General features: G+C 38.3%; 1 protein-coding gene and 1 long non-coding RNA gene across 4 annotated transcripts; both read right to left on the reverse strand.

The window, feature by feature from the left end:
• Positions 1–178: 178 nt before the first annotated feature.
• LOC126614499 (uncharacterized) lies at positions 179–2,943 on the reverse strand. Of its 3 annotated transcripts, none has more exons than XR_007620402.1 (4): positions 2,519–2,877; positions 2,276–2,435; positions 1,345–2,170; positions 179–403 (listed from the first exon to the last, which is right to left on the reverse strand). It is a non-coding gene; the product is annotated as an uncharacterized LOC126614499 (long non-coding RNA). The 3 variants fall into 3 exon arrangements; XR_007620403.1 differs by lacking the exon at positions 179–403 and having other exon boundaries at positions 987–2,170; positions 2,519–2,748; positions 2,842–2,943; XR_007620404.1 differs by lacking the exon at positions 179–403 and adding an exon at positions 1,046–1,060 and having other exon boundaries at positions 1,113–2,170; positions 2,519–2,879.
• A 2,931-nt stretch (positions 2,944–5,874) lies between these two features.
• Positions 5,875–8,129, reverse strand: LOC126614492 (glucan endo-1,3-beta-glucosidase 14-like). The gene is made up of 4 exons (XM_050282168.1): positions 7,876–8,129; positions 6,330–7,622; positions 6,051–6,111; positions 5,875–6,010 (listed from the first exon to the last, which is right to left on the reverse strand). The coding sequence occupies exons 1-3, from the start codon at positions 7,943–7,945 to the stop codon at positions 6,077–6,079; spliced, it is 1,398 nt and encodes a 465-aa protein (XP_050138125.1). The 5' UTR covers positions 7,946–8,129; the 3' UTR covers positions 5,875–6,010; positions 6,051–6,076.
• Positions 8,130–21,483: the final 13,354 nt, after the last annotated feature.

Here is a 21,483-nt window from a genome sequence, read left to right on the forward strand (position 1 = left end):
TTTAAAAATATAGACGCTAAAAGAAATTAATACATGGGTACAAAATAAAACTAAAAAGAAAATACTACAAATTTAAAAAAAAAATGTTGCAAATTAAAAGTGGATACAAACTAAAAATATAAATATATGATACAAAGTTTAGGCAGAAAACATAAATATACCATATATAATTTTTCTATCATTGATTAATTATATAATGTCACGTGAGGGTATATGACACACCCCGTCCCGAAGGAGGGCATGCTGGCCGTCACGTGAGAGTGACGTAACCATTTGCACAGTACGGAAGCTTTAAGATACAATTTATAAGTTGATACACCCGAAGGTGAGTCCTAATTTTTGTCCAATCTGTCAGAACACCGTCGAATTCCTCGTAGTCACCACACCTTTGTGATTCCTGAACCTGGAGGGGCGCAAAACCAAAATTGAGTGGGTCAGTAAAACAATTCTTTTTCCAAATCCAAACATTTCTCAAAACGTTGTAACCCCTCTCCGTAAAACCTGTATACTTTCCCAGAAATGTAAAATATAAATATACATATATATTCTCAAAACTTCATTTTTACTATCTCAACATTATCTCTTTATCAATCATGCCATGCCATGTCATCTCAACATTTCTCATATTAATTATGCCATGCCACATCATCTCAACAGTAATAAGGTATGAATGCATCAACATAATCATATCAGGTGCAAGAAAGTAATCAACCGTAGGCCCTCTAATAGCCCTATACGGTTGAACCTAGAGCTCAAAATCTATCATTATCACTCTACCGGAGTCACCTCTGTGACCCGTCCGGCCTTCTGCACACAAGTTACGCTCTAGTGCTTCTCATAAATCATCTGTGCACATAATCTAAGGTCACCCACCAGTCGGAATCTCACTAACACTCTCGCGACTGGTCTGTCGTACCCACTCCGCGTGGACTGTACGACTAGCATCTACTTGGATCCAAGGCGAGCGTGCGATGCGGTGAATACTATAAGCACTAAACCATGGTGCAGGATTTGAGCTCAATATATATCATCATCATCATAACAGTAATTAAATACTCATCTGTGCGTCCACCGCACCATTTCATACATATGCATCATAAATCAATTCTTACCTGTGCGTCCACCGCACCAATTCATACATATGCATCATAAATTAATTCATGCATGGCATTTCAACTCACATTTCTATATACTTTTCATATCAATTCTATGCATGGTATTTCACTTCCCGTTTTTCCACATAACTCATATGCATTTCATTTTAAACATAATTTCATGCATTTTCAATTTCTGGGAAAACGTTAAGTATATATATATATACGGAAAACAAAACTGCCCACTCACCTGGACTTCGTCCAACAACTCCCTAGCACCACACATCAAGGCGTCACGACGATCGCCGCCTAGAATAGTAATCAAATCCAACCTCAGAATTCATATCGATAGAATATTTAACTTATATAAAATACGTCACTACGTAGTTCGATCCGGAAGATCTGCCACTCAGATTTTAAATCCATAACTTCCAGAGGTCCACAATATATCTCTAGGATAACATCCTAAAATTTCATTACCATCCAACGGTCGGATCTCCGTCAATTTCCAAAACTAAGTGACGGTTAACATTTTATATTATGGACTTACAATTCCAATTCCGGAAGATCCGTAACTCGGATTCCCAATCCGTAAGTTCCAATAATCCTCAAATATTACGTATTACAACGTATCAAAGTTTGGTGATGATCCAACGGTCGGATCATCAATTCACATTTTCACCTAAATGTGAAAACTATAAAACGTTATTTGAACACCTAACCAACAATCTTCAATAACTTTCTCATACGGTGTTCAATTTAGGTATATGAATATACCACAGTGATCTACTCGACGTCACGGACGTCGACATATTTTTAAAATAATTTTATTTTTATTTTTTATTTTTACTGTAGCACCTTCTTCTTCCTTGGGTCGCCGGACTGGTTTTTCCGGCGGCCGTTTTCTGAACAGTTTTTCAAATTGCCATAACTTTGTCATTTCTCAACGAAATCAAGTGATTCAAAAACGAAAGTTGTAGCCCTTGAAGAGACAAAGAGAATGGTACCTTGCACAACACCTAGTTCTCCGTGGTTTGGCCGGAAACTGCCTCGAAAGCCTCGGAGGTCGCCGGAAACTGGGTATTTTTCAAATGAGTATAACTTCTTCCATACTCAACGAAATTGAGTGAAACAAAAAGGAAAGTTGTAGTACTTGACGAGACGAAGAGATTGATACCTACCTCGACTCCTAACTCGCCGGGGATTCGCCGGAAAACGCCTCGAAAGCTCCGGCCAAACTTTGAACTTGTCGATCTCCGTGTTCTTACGTCCAAAAACTTCCAACGAAGCACTCCGAGCTTCCTTGGGACCTCACTAAGCTCGCTGTGATCTTTTTTTAGCCTAAATCGTAACCATTTAAAAGATCATGAACAGTATATAAACACGGGACCTTAAAAACTAATGTTTTCCGAAGCAAAACTTACCTGAAAATGGTGTCTACGTGATCGTGGAGTCCTCAGGGTTGCAATGGTAGTCTTAACTTGGACGTTGGTATAGGTTTTAGGTGGTTTTGGTGGTTGCCCGTGCGTTCGAGAAGAAGAGAGAGAGTGAGAGTTTCTGAGGAAGAGCTGAGGAAGAGAGAGAGAGTGACTGAGGAGATGAGAGAGAGACAACAAACGGGAAATGGGGAGGGATTTAGGGTGTAGGACCCTACCTAAAGTCCAAACACAAAATTATTAGTCCAAGTTTAAGTTTAATTAACAATAACTTAGGAATTTTAGGTAAAACCAATACCAAAATTACGCACCTTAATCCCGTTTAAGGGCATTTTCGTCTTTTCACGTCCTCGGAATTAAAATTCCAGGACGGGCTGTGACAGTATACACATGGATACAAACACAAATAAAACTTTAAAAAATATGGGCACAAAAAGAAACTAATATATGGGTACAAATCAAAATGAAAAGAAAATTGGTACAAATTAAAAAATATTTACAAATTAAAAATAGGTACAAACTAAAAATAAAAATATATGATAAAAAATCTAGCCATAAATATAAATATACTAATTGTAACATTTTTAACATTAAAGGAATATATTTAAAAATAAAAATATTTTATTATTCAAATAATTAATTATGTTATTAATACCCAAGGACCTTGTTCAAAAATTGAAAATGAATAGGATTTTAATCAATGGATTAACAAAAATAAGGATGTGAACCTAATTTTCCCATTAGATAATTTAGTAAAAAGAAAACTAATGAAAATAGTTTAAAAACTTTGAGTTTTAATCAAAATGACAAAAAAAATGTTGTAAGTAAATAGTACCAGGAGTGACTTTTTAGAGTAAAAATGTTATTTTCGTTAAAATGAACAGTATTGAAAATGTTTCGTTAAAACTTCCCATTGGAAAAAGGCTTTGTTTTATGGAGGTGGATTGTCTGCCCTCCCATTTCCATACTCTTCTCATCCCCTCCTGTTTGTGTGGTCATGGTTAAGCCACGTCAACATTTTATATTCCTATTACTTTTTGTTTTATTATTTCTATAAAAAATTAATATAAAATGTTGACGTGGCTTAACCATGATCACATATCACAGGAGGGCATGGAGAGAGTATAGAAATAGGAGGGCAGACAATCCATCTCTTTTTTTATTGGTAGCTTTGTATTAAGGCTCCTAAACCCAATTTCTCTAATTTTAAATTGCATTTTATTGTGTTGAATTTAATTGTTTTGGGGTTCTGGGTTCTATGGCTGAGATGAAATTGGCCCTTATGTGGTCCAAATATTAAGCTTTTCGGTTGTTTTTTTTCGTTGGTTTCTTTGGTTCTTCCTTTCTCGGTTTCTCAACCTTTCTCTAGCCCCCACAAACCGACCCGGACTCTATTGCTCTGCCCCTTCCCTTATCATTCTTGTTCCCCCAAATGTTCTTTTCAAATTTCGTATATTATGAATTTCTTTTCAAAAATGCTTTTTTCAGCTTTTCCACTGCATTCAAATCTAATTAGCATGTCATATTTAGTACTATAGTTAAGTTGTAATTCTCTTAATTATAAATGAACGTTAGTATTACTGTTTAGTGTTTTTCTTCTTTAATTTTCAGTGCCAATTTACTACAAGTTTGTTTGAAATTACCAAATGACCCTTGTTCTTTTGACTTTTATAATGTGTTCAAGCCTAAATATACTTTGTTATTTAGCATTACGGTTCAATAATAATTATCTTTATTTATAGGTTAAAAATGTCATAAGTTCGAGTTCACTACTCCTACATCATTTTATTAAAGGAAATTATGAATGTTCAGGCTCCTGGAATAAGGACCTTAAAATAAATAATTATCCTATGAGAATACAAAAATACATTTATTTTTTTCTTGGTTGTTATTTATCATATGATTTTCTTTATTTGTTGGTGAGTTATATTCACTGCTTTGTGTTGGGAATTTGGTTTGGGTGAATGAAGAGAGGGGTTGAAAACTTGAAGGCCAATGAATAATGGGTGTAGGCAAGGAGGCAATGATTAAAAGGGTGGAATAGTAATTTGCGGTAACTTTATGTATTTTGTTTTAATTTTGTTGGTACAAACTACAAAGAAGTTATCTTTCAAATTCAGATCTCACAAACATTTTCTTTGGATATTAACTTGCGTATAACCTCAATCTTATACAAAACATATTAAGTGTATTTAATACATTTTTCCTAATACAAAAATACATTTTGGTACAAGGCATTTGTCAGCGTTGCAAATCGAAAAAAAAAAAAAAAAGTGTTCAATCCTTAATATAATATGATGGGTTTAGAGTTCAACATTTAAGGTTTGGATATTAATGATTGTACATTTGTTAACTTATGATACTGTGAATTCGAGAATCATTCAATCTCATTCTCGTTAATGGTAATGGAACCTTTACGTTTGATTTGTTGTGGATTATGACTACTTAATGATTGCCACGACTTTGTTTTCAATGTCAGAGAGGTTCCTTTCTTGGTTGTAATCGTTGAATGACAAGTTCAGGTCATGCATACCCAAAACGCAATATATGCTTGGTTGTTCAGCCACATATTGACATACCCACAGTCAATTAAGACTCCCAAAGAACGTAATTAGATCCTAGATTTTCAGCATGCTCCCCACATAAGTTGTGTCGATTAACACGACTTTTTATTGCTTAACCCAAAAACCACTAACTTTTTGTGTCGTGCCTAATTTTTCCATGTCTAATTGCAACCCTCGTTAAAAACGAATTTGAACCACATTATTACTATCACATTGTAACCCACCTCTTTTTATTTAGTGTAGATAATATTGTCTGTTAAAAAAAAAAAAAAAAAAAAACTAGACATGCTTCAATCCCACAAGACTTGCCGGAATCCTAATTGGGATCGATCACATTTAATTGCAGAAGAGAGAGGACAACGTTTTGGGTTTGCAAGATCAACCCAGGTTTGCCTGATCTTGAACAAAAACCGAGCCCATTGAGACCAATCTGTATGCAGCCTAATTGGGGCTTTGGAAATTGATAAAATTTACGAAGACGATTCATAAACTCCTAAAGCTATACAAAGGCTTAATGAAAATATTACGAGAAAATGCACAAATAGATCTCTGTCGATAAATATGTCGCACCTGAGGAACTTAAACTTATGCATAATAATCTAATTTTTTTATTATTTTACTTTTACATAAGTAATAAGACTATTATGTTATATATTTTTTAATTTTGAGCAGAAGCTTTGTAGCCTACCATAAGATAATTGACATTGACAAAAACAAAAGGCATTGGAAATGCAGATTGGAGACGTAATACATTGAGAAATATGTCAAACCAAACACAACTAATCGAAATTACTATATTCATTAAATAATGGTGATAACAATAAATAAATAAATGCAAATACAAATCTAATAAAATAGGTGCTTACTGCTCTATAATCCATGAATGTAGCTCTTAAATATAAGATAAGTCCCAACTAACATCAGACTCCTATCAGAATAATTAACTCACGAAACTAAACAACTCTCATCTTAATTTCTTCCTTTAGTAACCTGTTGGAAACTCGCATGTCCCATACTCTGTCAACAAAACAAAAAAAAAAAAATTAGTGTACTTAGTATAGAGGCATTCTAACGTTAAATTGCGTGTTAGATTATTACTCGTAAAACAAAATCCATCACCCTATTGAGTAACAATTGATCAATTTTAGTATAGGCCATTAATTTGGTATGCTAAAAATTAAATTAATTAAATCATGAAATTTAGAGATGAAATAATAAAGGAGAGTGTTACGTACTTGGAGGTTGAGCGACAACGTAGGCAGCACCGCCGAAATTGCACGTGCCAGTCCCGCGCGCTCTCTTCTGATAAAAACTGTTGAACGCATACGAAGCGTGCGCCTCAAGCGTGTTAGGAGTGAAACACGTGGACCCCTCCTGAATCGGACGACAGTCAGCTCCTCCCTCCCCGCACGCATAATCCAGTGCGGCCTGAAGCTTCTCCTCCCCTGCCTTCGCATTCGCCACGCACCACGTGCTCCCGGCGGAGGGCGACGCAGTCGGGACCTGAACCTTACTCTCATTGGCTGGCGATGACTGGTCCCCACTCAGACCCGCCGCCGTAAGCGCTATGTCGTAAACCTTCTTCTCGTCCGGATAAAACAGTCCGTAGTTCCTCTCCGATGTGGGCCCGGGCTTCTGATCCTCGTTAAACAGGGCGAATAGATAGACGTTGAGTGGGTCCTTTGGCTTCAAGGGGGTCCCACCTCCCGTCAAAACTCTCTTCACCAAGTTTCCGTTATACGCCGCCGCATTGGCTTGCCCTGAGCCAATCTCGTTCTCGTCACCTTTGGAGGGCCATCCGGTCTCAGTCACCACCACCTTTACGTCGCCGTGTCCCACAGCCGACATGGCGGCGAAAACGGCGTCGATTTGGGCCTCTAGCAAACTGTAGTATTTCAGCCCGTTGCCCGAGTCTGGATTTCCCGGGTTGGTCCGGAATAGAGCATAGTCGAGAGAAATCTTGTCGGAGGTGGACTCGTACGCGAAAAAGGGGTAGGCGTTTATCATCAAATACGAGGACGTCTGGGTTAAAAATTCCAAAAACGGTTTGATGACGGGTTCGATTAAGTCGGGGTTGAAGGCCCCGGCGGAAGGCGGGTACGAGGAATTGAGGGCGCTGAGCGCGATTGGGGAAGAGAGTTTGATGGAGCTGAGGTTGTACTTGACTAGGGAAGATTGGATGTTTTTCATGGCAGGGACGAGGAATTGGGTGGTGTTGTTTGGGTCGACAAAGACCTCGTTGCCGACGGCGATGGCTTCGATTTGGGTTTTGGGGTGGTAGTGGGAGATGTTGGATTGGACCCATTTGTCGGCGAACGAGGGGTCGCTTGCGGCGGAAGAGAGGAGCTCGTTGGGGAGGGCGACGACGACGCTAATGCCGGAGTTAGCGAGGGCCGTGAGGACGGTGGCGTCGGTGTCGTAGAGCTTCACCTTGTTGATGCCTTGGGATTTGAGGAGTGCCACCACTTTTTCGGGCGGTGGTAAGTTGTCTGCTATCCTGCCGTAGTTTATTCCAACAGTACCTGTTTCTGCAAATAAAAAACAAAAACAAACCCATTAAATTTAGTGAGTTTCATTTTACATCAAGGTAATTAATTAGCAGAAAATGTACAAAAATTGTTCTATGACATGCAGCAGACTAATGAATAGTTGAACGTAGGGTCAAAAAAATTAATAAACAAGCATATATAACATACAAAGATTTTGATATATATACTATAAAGCGGTGCATGCTAGAAAGTCTCAACAAACTTATATGTATATATGAAAAATATTACGTACCAGCGGAAGCTGCAAAGGCGAAGATTGGGAGGAGGAGAGAGAGGAAGAGAGGGAATGTGAAGGTGGCCATGCCGATGCTCTGGTTTCTGAGAGAAGCAGAGCACGAAATGATTAGGGTTGATGGGAGTTTTTGTTAAGGAGTATTTTAGGGTTTATTTATAGACAGAAATATTACAAGGTGGTGGAGTGGAGATATTGAGATTGAGGGAGGGAGGGAGTGGGATTAGTGGGAAAAGAGAGGGAAGGAGGTGGGATTGAGTTTGTAGGACCCACGTGAGAGAGAGGCCTCTGCCAATAGCAAATGGCTATTTCCGCTCCCACATTTCGCAACGGGCGGAAGCACATATCAACACGACCGTTGTTTGTTGCATACTGTTGGTGTTGGGTGTCTAGTTTTTTGAATAAATTCTAGTATGGGTCTCCTACCCCATCTGATCAGGGCTTCTCTTTGTGTTGACCGTACACGTGGCACTTGATTGAATCAGACGGATGGAATATGTGGTTTTTCATTGAGGGGTTGTGCGTTTGGTGGCCGACTTGTCCGCGTCACTATGGGTCAGATCCATTGCTTGCCTGCTGCATGGAGCTTGCACGGATATTGCAATTATGATGTTTTAGGGGAAAATGAGTGGTGTTTCAATTATGTCCCAAATGTGAACGTTGGTTTGTCTTCTATGCCTCGTTTTCTTTGCTTTCTCCGAAGCATTAAGGTCTTGCGAAAGTCGTACCGATACTATTTGACTCGTGTTAAAACGTAATGTATCTCGTGGGTCAATAACACTTAGCAGTATAATTGCTTAACACGAGATTTTAGGAATTTTAGAATTTGTAAATATTTCACCCTCGTTTAACAAAATATTATTTGATCCGTGTTTGGTATTTTAAAACTCGTAAATATCTTACTCATTTAACAAAAATAATTATTCGAAGTCAGCCATATCGATGGAACTCTATGTTAATATATACCTTTTATTTTATCGTCAATCAATGAATCATCATCATGAAACATAATATTTCGGGGTCAATGCCGTACAACATTTTGTTAAGAAAAGAATTTAAGAAGATTTCGTATGATTCTTTCTAATGTGGTTCTCCAACTATATGTATTACGTTATAACATATATTGTTCAGATTGTTGAGCTAATTAATTATTGATTATCAAATGTGCTCGATCATAAACCACATTCACATGTATTACAAGAGAATTAAAAATGAGTTATTTATTCATTTTGCAAGATACAAAGGAAAAGAGAAACAAAAATAGATAAACTCAAGGGACTAGGATCATCTCTAAATCCATTCTATTAAGATCTTTTAGATTCTTTATTCATCTTTGTTCAACCGAAAATCAAACGGTCAAGAATTATTTTACTGTTCACATTCATCTTCTCTTGTTCATTTTCCTTCCAGCTTCAACTTCTCCTGTTTATCACCTTTCATCTTCTTACATTTTAACCTTCTTTTGTTCATTTTCTTCCCTCTTCTTCCCTTTTATTCATCTCTCTCTCTCTCTCTCTCTCTCTCTCTCTCTCTCTCTCTCTCTCTCTCTCTCTCTCTAGCTCCATAATTGAAGGATCCGAATGCAAGAAATTCAAAGAGAATCTTAGTCCAAACGAAAGAGGCTAGATTGTCATGTCAATTGTCCAAAACAACTAAAAGTATATAATTACGTCCAAAAAAAAATCAGAGTATATAATTGTTGTTATAAATAGGCCAAAGTTAGAGAAATAACATTTGCTAAAGATAGGAGCGAAGTGGGTGCAAAATATCACGTTATAACTTTAGTAGCTATAACACAAAGGATGGCAGAAGAGAGGGAGGGAGATATATTGATATTATTTATTTGATTCTTTCTTTCGCAGTGTGTGTTTTGATAACACACGAATCACTCTATTTATAGAGCTACTCCCATGAGGACATCCAAAAATGATATGATGACTACTTTTGACAATATTACATAACAACAAATATATCACTATCCTTTTCACCTTTTTCCAAATGCATGTGGGTATACTAATGCATGTGGGATGTGGGCATACACCATACAGTTTTTACAACAATTGTACAATAATGAATTAGATAAATATTGACCCCCTATAAATATATTCTTACTTAATATTAAAACGATCAATTATAATACTATGAGGCCATAAGACACTAGTTTTGTTATGGTGTATGTAGATTGGTTCACATTGCTCCAAAATTCCAAATAGTGCAAGGCAAGGGATAATGTATGCAAATTCTGGGTTGGTTTAGTTTGGAAAATCCAAATTAATTAAGCTGTAAGCATGGCTTATTCTAACCAGATGCAGGCGTGCTCAAAACTGCTTGATTTCGTATTTTCTGTAACCGTACTACATGTCGTATTACTTAAACATCATTTCCCGAAAGCATTAATTTCGTATTATCTTAGTTAATCCCTGGTTTGATCATGTGAAACCAAACGACTCATTTGCTTTTAAGTAGCTGGATTACCTATATAGAGACCCTACCAATTATGGATTAGGGTTGAAAGAATATCAGAGAATCAACAATGTTATCATTTACAACGGCTAATTAACCAGGTACTCTACTGGTCTCTCATGGTCATCATTGATTTGTTACTTTGTGAGACATATCAATCTAACCCCCAAGTAGTTGAGGCCTATACATAAGATACCATAACTCTCCCACAACAAACAAATATTTACCAATTGGATATCTCCAAATTAATTAAGAGGAAAGACTTCAGTTATCCCTAAGCGTATATCCCTCTCTTCCTAAATCTCATGTGATTATAATGAGTGATATGGAAGAAAGGAATACAACTCCAGGCATATGCAAGAGTCTCTCAAATTCAGGAGTATGATTAGTTATTTGGGGTTTTTTTGTTAACTTATAACGTTGAATCAAATTGCATGCTTTCCGACAAACAAAAACACTTTTTGTATCATTGGGGACCTAGATCTAGCTAAGAGACGTTTTAAAACACACTTTATAGGTGCATTTTCATAAGTAATATCTTTTGGACGAACACGCTTTGTAATGAAATATTGTTAACGAAACTACTACAAACTAGCTATGTAGGTTTTGATCTTGTGGTGATTGGTCAGATCCTCTTTTCTCCAGAAGAGGGTTGGCGCTACGCACATTTAGACAATGATAGAAGGCTAATCTCGCATAACCCTTATGTGTGGTACTTCTTGTACAAGTGTGTGGTCATTCTTTCTCCAATCTTGGCTCTAAATCTCTCCTATCCCCATCGATTAAGAAAGGAAAAACCATAACTGGTGCTGAGGTAACAACGCGCGTAGAGGTCATCCCTTTCCCATGCTCTATACATATATATTTGGAATTTGGTTTTCTTACAGAATACGTTAGAAGTAGGTAGTGTAGTTGGGAAGAAATGTGGAAGTTAGTGAATCATGCTCAAACTTGTTCAGCTGGGAAAGGGAGACAAATTTAACTCCATTACTTTGACTTGTTTAGAGGGAAGCAGTAAACACTAAAAGAGGCAGGTGGCATGGGCTATTATTTGGTCCCAACATTCATGAGGCTGGTTGGTTGCCAGAGATTAATTTCTGGTTACCAAAACGTATACAGAGGTGCATGTCGACACACATTATACACCCCATGTGTTTGGAATTATTTGGATACTTTGTCACTTTGCTGCGGTGGTAAGTTGCCCACATTTAATTAACTACAATTTGTTGATTGCATGCAGGATATTCGTTGGGACATCTCTTTCCTTCTCCGCTAAGAATTTGTTGCAGATGCGGAAGACTATTTGTTTTTGGATATTATTTCGTATGTGTGTTGCGTTTTGGGATTGGGATTTGGACAAGGCTTAGGCTTTGAAACCCTAGGAAACATGAGTGCAGGATTGGCAATGAGTCAAAGCGATGATGGGTAATGCCATTCTTATCTTTATCTCTGTCTCCCTCAAGTATTTGCACTTCATTCTCGCCTTCAAACTCGTAATTTCAAATTAGGAATTCACCATCGTCCCCAATGGTAAACGAGTTACCTGCCTTACCACATTAGTATTTCCTTCAACTAAAAATTAATACTTACAAGAATAATCATACAGTAATTTGATCATCAAAAACTACTTTCTAATACATCAAATCCATAAATTTTACTTTTTGTGAGTAAGAGCACTTCCAGCGTGCTCTTTGGCCCAATGGACATGCTCCATTTGCAATCCAATCCCCTCCTAAACTAGCTCCAGCCCATTCAGGCAATTGGGCTAAGGGGGAGCCCGTGGGAGAGGGTAGCCGGAAGTCCAAGGCCTGATTGCCTGAGGGGGAGTGATGCAAGGTTAAATAGGTAAGGACATGTCGCGCGGCGAAATTGGTTAAAAATCTTATCGAAATCTATTTACAAAAATTGTACTTTCGGATAATGACATATGGCGTAACTAGATCGATTAAAAATCTTATTCAAAATTTAAATTTAAATTATTTTATAAAATAAAAAATACTAATATTTTATTGTCTATTGCTTTGGCTATTCAGTTTAGGGGTGGAGATGCAAAATACAATTACTGTTTATTAAAGGCAGTTACTATTCAGTGGATGGGATTCAATTGCCAATTGCCATGGGGGGTGACACACCCCGACTGAGATCGAGGTATGTTGGCCGTCACGTGAGGATGACGTAGCCATGTGCACTGTGCGGAAGCACTAACAATAATGGAGAATACGAATAAATAAGAACCAACTCAAAAGAGTACTAGCTAATATAAGTGTTAGGGTAAGAGTGAAAATACAATCAGAGCATAAGTAGCCTAAGTTTAGTCCATAAAACAAGTATTAATCAAACGACACCCAAAGATGTCATACATTGTGATAGTCTATCATAACCTCCTTTCAATCCTCGTGAACCACCAACGAACAAGTTTACCTAAAACCTGGAGGGGCGTAAAACAGAAAGTGTGAGTGGGCAAAAACAAACCTTTTTCAAAACCATTTCATTTATCAAATGTTCTAACCCCTAGCCGTAAAACATGTATAATTTTCGCAGAAATGGAATATAAATATAAATATAAATATATATATATATATATATATATATATATATATATATATATATATATATATATATATGCAAACATCATATGCATATTCTAAATGTAAAACATTTGGCATGGCAATTCAAATCATAACTCATTTGAATGCATTTTCTGGGAAAGATATCAAGTGTATACATATATACTAAAAATCAAAAAGCCCACTCACTAGTATGTCAAAGGGTCGTAGCCCCCAAGCCGCCCATGACTGCGCTCGTCCTCGGGATAGGTCTCCCCCAAGGTCTAAAATATTTATGATATCGGAAATATCAGTAGTTCAAAAACACGGAAATTTCGATGGAAATATCGGGATATTATCGATATCAATAAAAATTGAATAAAAACCACGGAAATTGTAAGAAAAACTTGGAAATTTTTATTGAAACTTTGCAGGATGTTTATTTAGCCAATTATCTATTAGTTTATCACAAAAAAATGGAAAGAAATGCATTGCATGCTGTATTTAACTGATTTAAGTTGATTATATAGCGAGCTGACAAACATTGTGAGTGTAGAAAATACTAATAATTAATGAAAGAAGTTTAAACACACCATAATCATTTATATATAATGAATTAGTACAATATTTTACACTTTATACATTGCATGATAAGATACATGAGTGACTTAGTACCACATAGAGTTCCTATGAGGTTCAAAATTTTCACTATCTTCATCATCTCTATGTGTAGAGTAAGTGTAAAATGAGAGGGGTTCGAATCCCCTTGGTGTTTTTTTAAATATAGAAATTTATCCTAGATTAGGTAACCAACGAGATTTGAATCCACATCGTAGTGCAAGGGCAACACATCTCTCTACCATTGTGATAGCCAATTACACTGAGGTTTTGGAGGGTATTAATTAGCGAGGGTGAGAGGTATTAAATTGGTGGAGCCGGATTAGTTTATCTGGTGTGTAGTACGGCAAGTCAAATTGAAACACGCATCCTGTCTCTCAGAAACTCTCTCAGAAGCGCGTGAGACTAACACCCCAAACCCCCGAATCCCCTCTCTATGCGTGAAATTGAAACATGCAATTGTCACCTCTCTCTCTTTCTCTCTCTCTCTCTCTCTTAAGCTGTCATGTCATGTCATGCAGAAAGATAAACGCAGGGAGCGCATGCAGATCCCAAGACCCATCACCACCGTCCAATCCAACCTGTGTACTTCTTTCCCAATCGAACCGTCCGATGCTCACCAATTCCATTATACAGAACTCTGATTCAAATCAAAGCTCACACCTTTAGCTTTTGTTGTTGACTGAGCTTCAAGAGATAACAAAGAGCAGAAGAAGAAGTGGAGATAGGGAGAGAGAGAGGAAATTGCGGGAACGAGTGGGAGTAGGAGGAGCGAGAGCGAGAAAGAGAAGACCAAGATGAGGGAGAGGCAGAGGAGGGCCATCACCACCAAAATCTTCCACGGCTTGCGCAAGCACCGCGGCTACCGCCTCTCTTCCCGTGACGACATCAACGAGGTGCTCCGGCATCTCGCCACAGAGGCAGGCTGGCTTGTTGAACCCGGCGGCACTACTTATTACCCACGTAACGCACCTCCCTTTTTTTTTTTTCTTCAGTTTTTCCTTTCCTTTCCTTTCCTACATTTTCTCACCATTCAAACACATTTTGTTTTGTTTCCTTTCATTTCTTAATTTGTGGACGGAAGGCTCCTAATTGCTGCCCGGCTTGTGGAACCCCCAAAACGACCACTCCAGTGGCAACAACAACACCAACCCCAAGCAGAGCGTGGTGATTGGAGGTGATGAGTGTTCAACCACAGCATCTCCAAGTCGATTCCCTGCCTTTAAGTATTTTTGGGTTTCATCTCGCGATATTTTGCCCAAATAATGCATTAAAATCCTGAAAATATCGTTTCCGATATTATCAACAAAAATATCGTTTCCGATATTATCAACAAAAATATCGATATATTGACGATAATTAAGTGGATAAGTGTGAAAATATCGTCCTCTAAAAAAAACGATATTATTGGAGAAATATCATTGATAATATCGATATTTAAGACCTTAGTCTCCTATATATGCGAAACAACTATAAATACGTTAATTTAAAGCACATAAACGAAACTAACTAATAACTTCTCAAACATTGCTCAAATGGGATGTTTGAATATACTATCGTGATCTACTCAACCTCACAAACATCCCCATATTTTTAGAAGAAATTTCCGACCACCCACGCGCCTGCCAAGGCACGACCAGACGCGTAGCGCACGCGCGAACACGTGCCAGACACACTGACGGAACAGTCAACGCCGTTAAGGAATATTCCATCAAAAGTAGCATATTTCGTTAAAACTAACTTGACACCGTTAAAATATTCCGTCAAACTTGACGGAATATTCTCTGTCTTCTTCCTTCGAACTCTGGTGACCGTCGTCGTCGCCGAAAAACTGGAAAAATTTCAAACCTTAATATCTCAGTCCATACACAACCAAAATCCATGAAATTTGTACGAAAATGAAACTTACAACAAGTAGAACAAAACCTTACATTTCAAAAGTCCTAAACTCGCCAAAAAATCCCTCGATAATCCAGCTAAACCCACAACTTGTCGAAACTAAACTTCCCGACGTCTAAATCACTTCATTTTTCTTCTCCAAGCTCCGTGAAGACGATCTAAAGCTTCATATAACCTTAGAATCTTCCAAAAACTCCACATTTACGTGTGCATGAACAGTCCCTCGAATCTGGGTTTCTTTTCTTGGGATTTCCGACGGCTTCACGTCCAAAAAATGGTACCACTCGACTCCTAAGCTTGTAAGTAGTCCAAAGACACCAACTGAAATCTTGATCTGCGACTGGTTGAAGGGTTTTGAGGTTGACCGTACGATTTGTACTGAAATGGAAGGAAATCCGAGAGGGAGAGAGAGAAAGGGTCAACGAGTGTGTTTTTGTGGGTGTGTGTGTGGTTCAGTTTGGGTCAATAACCAAAAACAAAAGAAAACTTAGTCCTAATTGGGTCCAAACAATTAGGACTTAAGATAATTGGCCCATTTCACACACTCATAATCCAACGCTCAAGGGCAAAATCGACATTTCACGCCATTGATAAAAATAATTCGAGGTGGGCTGCCACAGGGGGCCTTCCTACATTGGAAGTGCTCTAAGAGTTGCAAGCAGGTCACTCTTTTAACCTTTTTTTATATTATTTTTTTATAATATATATATATAGGTTGATTTTGTATAAAATCAATAAAAAGTCTCACTATAAAAAATATATTAACAATATTTGTGTTCATAATAAATAGTTTAATCATATATTGTGATACTTAAATGTATTTAAAATAAATTTTTTTTTACAGAATATGCTACTACAGCTGACACCCACTTCAACTAACATCCTCCTTTCTCATATTTTTTATATGTTGGAATAGGTTGTTGATGCACAAAACCGGAGATTTTGGAACAACGTAAATCTGATTGTGAATTTGCTTGAAATGTAAATAACACAAGATGTATCGTGGTTCACCCCAAGGTTTGGGCTACGTCCACACTGATTATGTATTTATCTGAGAAGTGAGGGAGAGAGATTCAGAGCCTCTGAGGGAAAGAGTGAGGTCTCTGATAGCCTAGGCATTGACCTTTCCCAATTGTGAGGGTGAGGTGTCCTTTTATAGAATAAGGACTCCTCATTTATTACATATTTGCCCATTCTTTTATTACATAATTACATTTAAATCCCTCGAGTATTTATACGAGGCCCTAAATATGGTATAAACAGTAGTCTCCCAAGTCTTTAGTCAAGAGAGTCTTTTGGCTGGAGACTTGAAATTCAGTCCAAGTGTGGGCCGAAGTAACTAGATGTTGTCTTGAACTGATGTTCGATATGAGGCTGTGCTCAATCTGAAATGATGCTCAACTAGAAGTAGCACATGTTGCGAGGCTGTTCGGCTTGTGGCTTATGTTGCCTTGGTTGGCTGGGGTTGTGGCGTTTGACGGTGAGGGAGTCCCTTTTATAGAATAAGGGCTCGCTTCTCAAAACATAGATAATGAGCTAAGCCCCCCAAGTATTTTTCATGAGGCCCAGTTGAGGCCCAATATATGGTACATAATGTAGTCCCTCAAGTCTTCGGTCAATAGAGTCTATTGGCTGGAGACTTCAAATTGAATCCATGTATGGGCCGAAGTGGCGGTTGTTCAGAGGTGGTATTTGTATACCCTGCACTGAAGCTTTGTAGGTGAAGCTTTGCAAGTGAAGCTTTGAAGCTAGAGTTCTGTAAATGGAGCTTTTGAAGCTAGAGCTCTGTAAATGAAGGTTTTGAAGCTGATTGACATAAGTGATGCTCATGAATGTTTATGTTGATTGACATGAGTGATGCTCATGAATGTTAACATGAGTGATGCTCATGAATATTGACATGAATAATGGTCATGAATGTTTATGTATGATTGTCATGAGTGATGCTCATGAATGTTTATGTATGAATGACATGAGTAATGCTCATGTATAATTTGGAGTACTAGGCGTACTTTTGATCACCTGGTTGGTGGCATGAAGGAGAGTACGGTTTGTACATTTCATCACCTAGTTGGTGGCATGAATGGCTAGTTGCCAAATGATATTTAGAGTACGGGTTGTACATTTCATCACCTGATTGGTGGTAATAGCGGCAGGTTGCCGAAGAATTTTGGAGTACTGGGCGTACTTTGGATCAATTGGTTGGTGGTAATAGTGGCATGTTGCCGAATAATTGTGGAGTACTGGGCGTACTTTTTATCACCTGTTGGTGGTAATAGCGGCAGGTTGCCGAATAATTTTTTGTAGTGCTGGACGTACTTTTAATCACCTGGTTGGTGCTATTTTGGGCTTATGGGCCTTCGCCCTCCACACAACATGCCAGCCCATTTATTTTGGGCTTTGCCGTTTTTGATTTTATTTTTTATTTTTATTTTTTTATCATTACCCTCTGATGGGGTTTATACATATTACCCTCCGATGGGATTTATACAGATGTCTCCAAAAGTTAAGAAAGATAATTTACACCATTCAGAAACAAGAAAAGTAAATCACATCATTCTGGTGGGGTATTTATTCCTTGCTTTTGTTTTCTGCTTTTTCTTTTCCACCGCACCTCTCTATCTCTGCGTTGCCAGATATCTGGCTTCCACTTGGTGACGCTGTTCCTTTCCACTTTGGAAAATAGCCAGCTCCTGTTTGTAAAAGCAAGAAGATACCATTTGTAAAAGCATCTTTTCCTTTTCCTTTTTCTTTTCACTTTGTTTTCCACTGCCTTTCTCTTTTGATTTTTGTGCTGTCATCTGAAAACTCTTCTGCTCTCGTTCACAGCTCATCGTCGGTGTGATGTTCATCTGATTCATTGACCTGCATTTCACAATAAAATGGATGCAGCAGAGGATAGGTGGGGCCGGCAGCAGCAGATGCGGTGGGGTTAAGGAGAACGGCAGCAGTAGAGGCGGTCGTAGATTTGCTTGCCGACGAGGAGTCCTAAACTCTGTCAAAGCATATGTATATTCCCTAGGATGACACGTCTTCAAAGCTGGATATGTGCGCGTCCATAATGAACTTGAGATCAACAGTCACCAACAGCCCGTCTTGGTACATCTCGGCCGTTCCTTTCAGATAAAGGTCTGTGATGGTGAGATCGGGGCCTAGCAACAGCCCCTATTGATGGAAACCATGTTCAGTCCTCGGTCTATTGCTAAAGCCCACGCTGTCCTCTCGGCCAGGGTTTTGGAGAGGGCATGCCAGAGCTTGAATTTTGCCTAAACATTGACATCGCTCTAGTTTCTCTAGTCAATTCCATGGGACGAGGAGGACGCCGACGACGATGCATTACGGTTGTCCCTCCAAATGACAATTTCAAGATTAAGACTAGCTGAGTAGTGATCCTCCAAAGCCTCTCTCCTCCCTCTCTTGCAACACACGTGGTAGTACCCTTCTCTATCTTCCACCATCATCTCTCTCCGACCGACCGTCGACAACGTCGACGGAGCAGTCCTAAATCCCAGGGACACCACCGGAATACAAAGCTTTACCGGCCTCTTCCTCTTCAGCTGCGTCACTGGAGACCTCGGACCCGAACATGAAGCCAATCCCGACGGCAGCGGAGGTAAAGGTAAGGTCTCTGGGGCCGGAGAGATCATGGAGGATTTGTTGCAGAACAGAGACGACGGCGGAGAAAGCATCGGCGAGTTAGCAACTGTAACGGAGCACGACATGTTTCCCCTTTTCGATTTCATTTTTCCGATACCAAAGCCAATTTGTGCTTCTTCTTTTTTTGTGTTTTTTTTTCTTCCTTTTCTTCCTTTGTTTGAATTTTTTATGTTCTCTCTCTTCTGGAGATTCTTCTGATGAGAGAGAAAGTGAGACCTTTGGTTTGAAGGTTGTGAAACAAACTAGACAAAGAAAGGGATTTTTCAGAAGGGGGCCGATGTCCCTTGGGTTTTGTAGTGACTTTGGTTCCTGGGTTTCTGTAGATTCACGGTGGATGTTGTGAGATTTGATGAAAAAAATGAAAGAGAACCGACATAGTTTTTTTGTGTCGATTCCCACAAATGGCGCCAAATGTTGATGCACAAAACCGAAAGTCTTGGAACAACGTAAATCCGACCGTTAATCTGCATGAAATGTAAATAACACAAGATGTATCGTGGTTCACCTCAAGGTTTGGGCTACGTCCATACTGATTATGTATTTATCTGAGAAGTGAGGGAGAGAGATTTAGGGCCTCTGAGGGAGAGAGTGAGATCTCTGATAGCCTAGGCATTGGCCTCTCCCAATTGTGAGGGTGAGGGGTCCTTTTATAGAATAAGGACTCATCACTAATTACATATTTGCCCATTCTTTTATTACATAATTACATTTAAGTCACACGAGTATTTATACGAGGTCTAAATATGGTATAAACAGTGAGGAGTCCTTATTCTATAAAAGGACCCCTCATCCTCACAATTGGGAGAGGCCAATGCCTAGGCTATCAGAGACCTCACTCTCTCCCTCAGAGGTTCTAAATCTCTCTCCCTCACTTCTCAGATAAATACATAATCAGTGTGGACGTAGCCCAAACCTTGGGGTAAACCACGATAAATCTTGTGTTATTTAAATTTTATGCAGATTCACGGTCGGATTTACATTGTTCCAAGACCTCCGGTTTTGTGCATCAACATAGGTCAATGTGGATTTTGGCATTTCAACACAACGTCTGTATCATGGTTCTATTTTTTACATTTGAATTCAAACGCTGTGATGTAGTGTCCATTTCTTGGATTTTTTTAAATATTTTTTAAATATTTTTTTATCACTCACACGCTTCCTACACTTCACACCTCACACGGCTTTAGTTTTCTACATTTGGATTCAGACACTTCAACGCGGTGTCCCCCTTTTTGGTTCTGTTTTTTACATATATGGATTCAGACGCTATGCCCCTTTTTGGTTCTGTTTTTTACATATATGGATTCAGACGCTATGTTGTAGTGTTTGTTTTTAGGTTCATTTTTCCATCCCTCACACGCGTCCTACACTTTAGACTTCGCGCAACACTTGTTTTTTGCATTTGAATTCAGATTTTTTGTGGAAATGGGAGAGTGGAGGTCGGGGTGGAGTGTGCAGGTGGTGGTTGGGTGGAATTTTTCGAAAAACCCGACAAAAATCGTCAAAATTTGCTATCTAGAACCAGGTCGGGTCACACAGGGAAACGAGTCAAAAGAGGGATCTGGTTCCCTCATTTCCTGATTGGGCAGCCCCTCTCTCATTTCCCTCATTTTTCCTTTTTTCCTTCCAACCTAGCCACACGCGTGACACCCAGATTACTGCTCCAGCAAAACTGGAGTCTTCTAGATTAATGGTCAAATGACCATTTTACCCTTACCTTCACTCATTTTTATCTCCTTTGTTATAACACCGTTTCACGAATAGTTCTGCCTACGAACTCATAGGATCGACCTCTATGCGAAGAAATACGGCGAAACATATAAGGATAAAATACGTCCTCGTACATTTTCATCTTTTTATCACTTTTCGAACAAATATACTCTGTAAATATAAATACGTCATAACTCCGAATATGACTATAAAATATGTAATTAATAATAGAGTCCAGGAACAGAATTTCACATTTCCATTCATTTGAATTTCATAATCTTCAATTAATTTGAAATTCATAACTAATCACATATTTAAAAAAAAATTATCAGGGTATTACAATACTTATACTAGAAACAATAATTGTCACTCAGTATTACAATCTAGTGATATTCTTCTTCACTTGGAAGTGAGATGTCTTAGGTTCGAATCTTGTAGATGACATTCGATACCAAATTAGGTTGCCCATTGTATGGCTTAGCCGAACTCCTCCTCCCCCTAATGTAAAAATATCAATGTACTAAAAAAAAAAAAATTAATACAGACATAGACACGTGATAATAAATTTTAAATATTCAGAAAAAAATTAGAAGAAATCAAATAAAAAATAAAAAATCAAACGGTTACATGTAATTACTAGGATTTTAAGATGTAGAAAAATTCATTTATGAAATTCTAAACAAGAATTTTGATAGACATGGACATGGGGCATAAT

Source organism: Malus sylvestris, chromosome 3, assembly GCF_916048215.2.
Source record: "Malus sylvestris chromosome 3, drMalSylv7.2, whole genome shotgun sequence".
Lineage (NCBI taxonomy): Eukaryota > Viridiplantae > Streptophyta > Magnoliopsida > Rosales > Rosaceae > Malus > Malus sylvestris.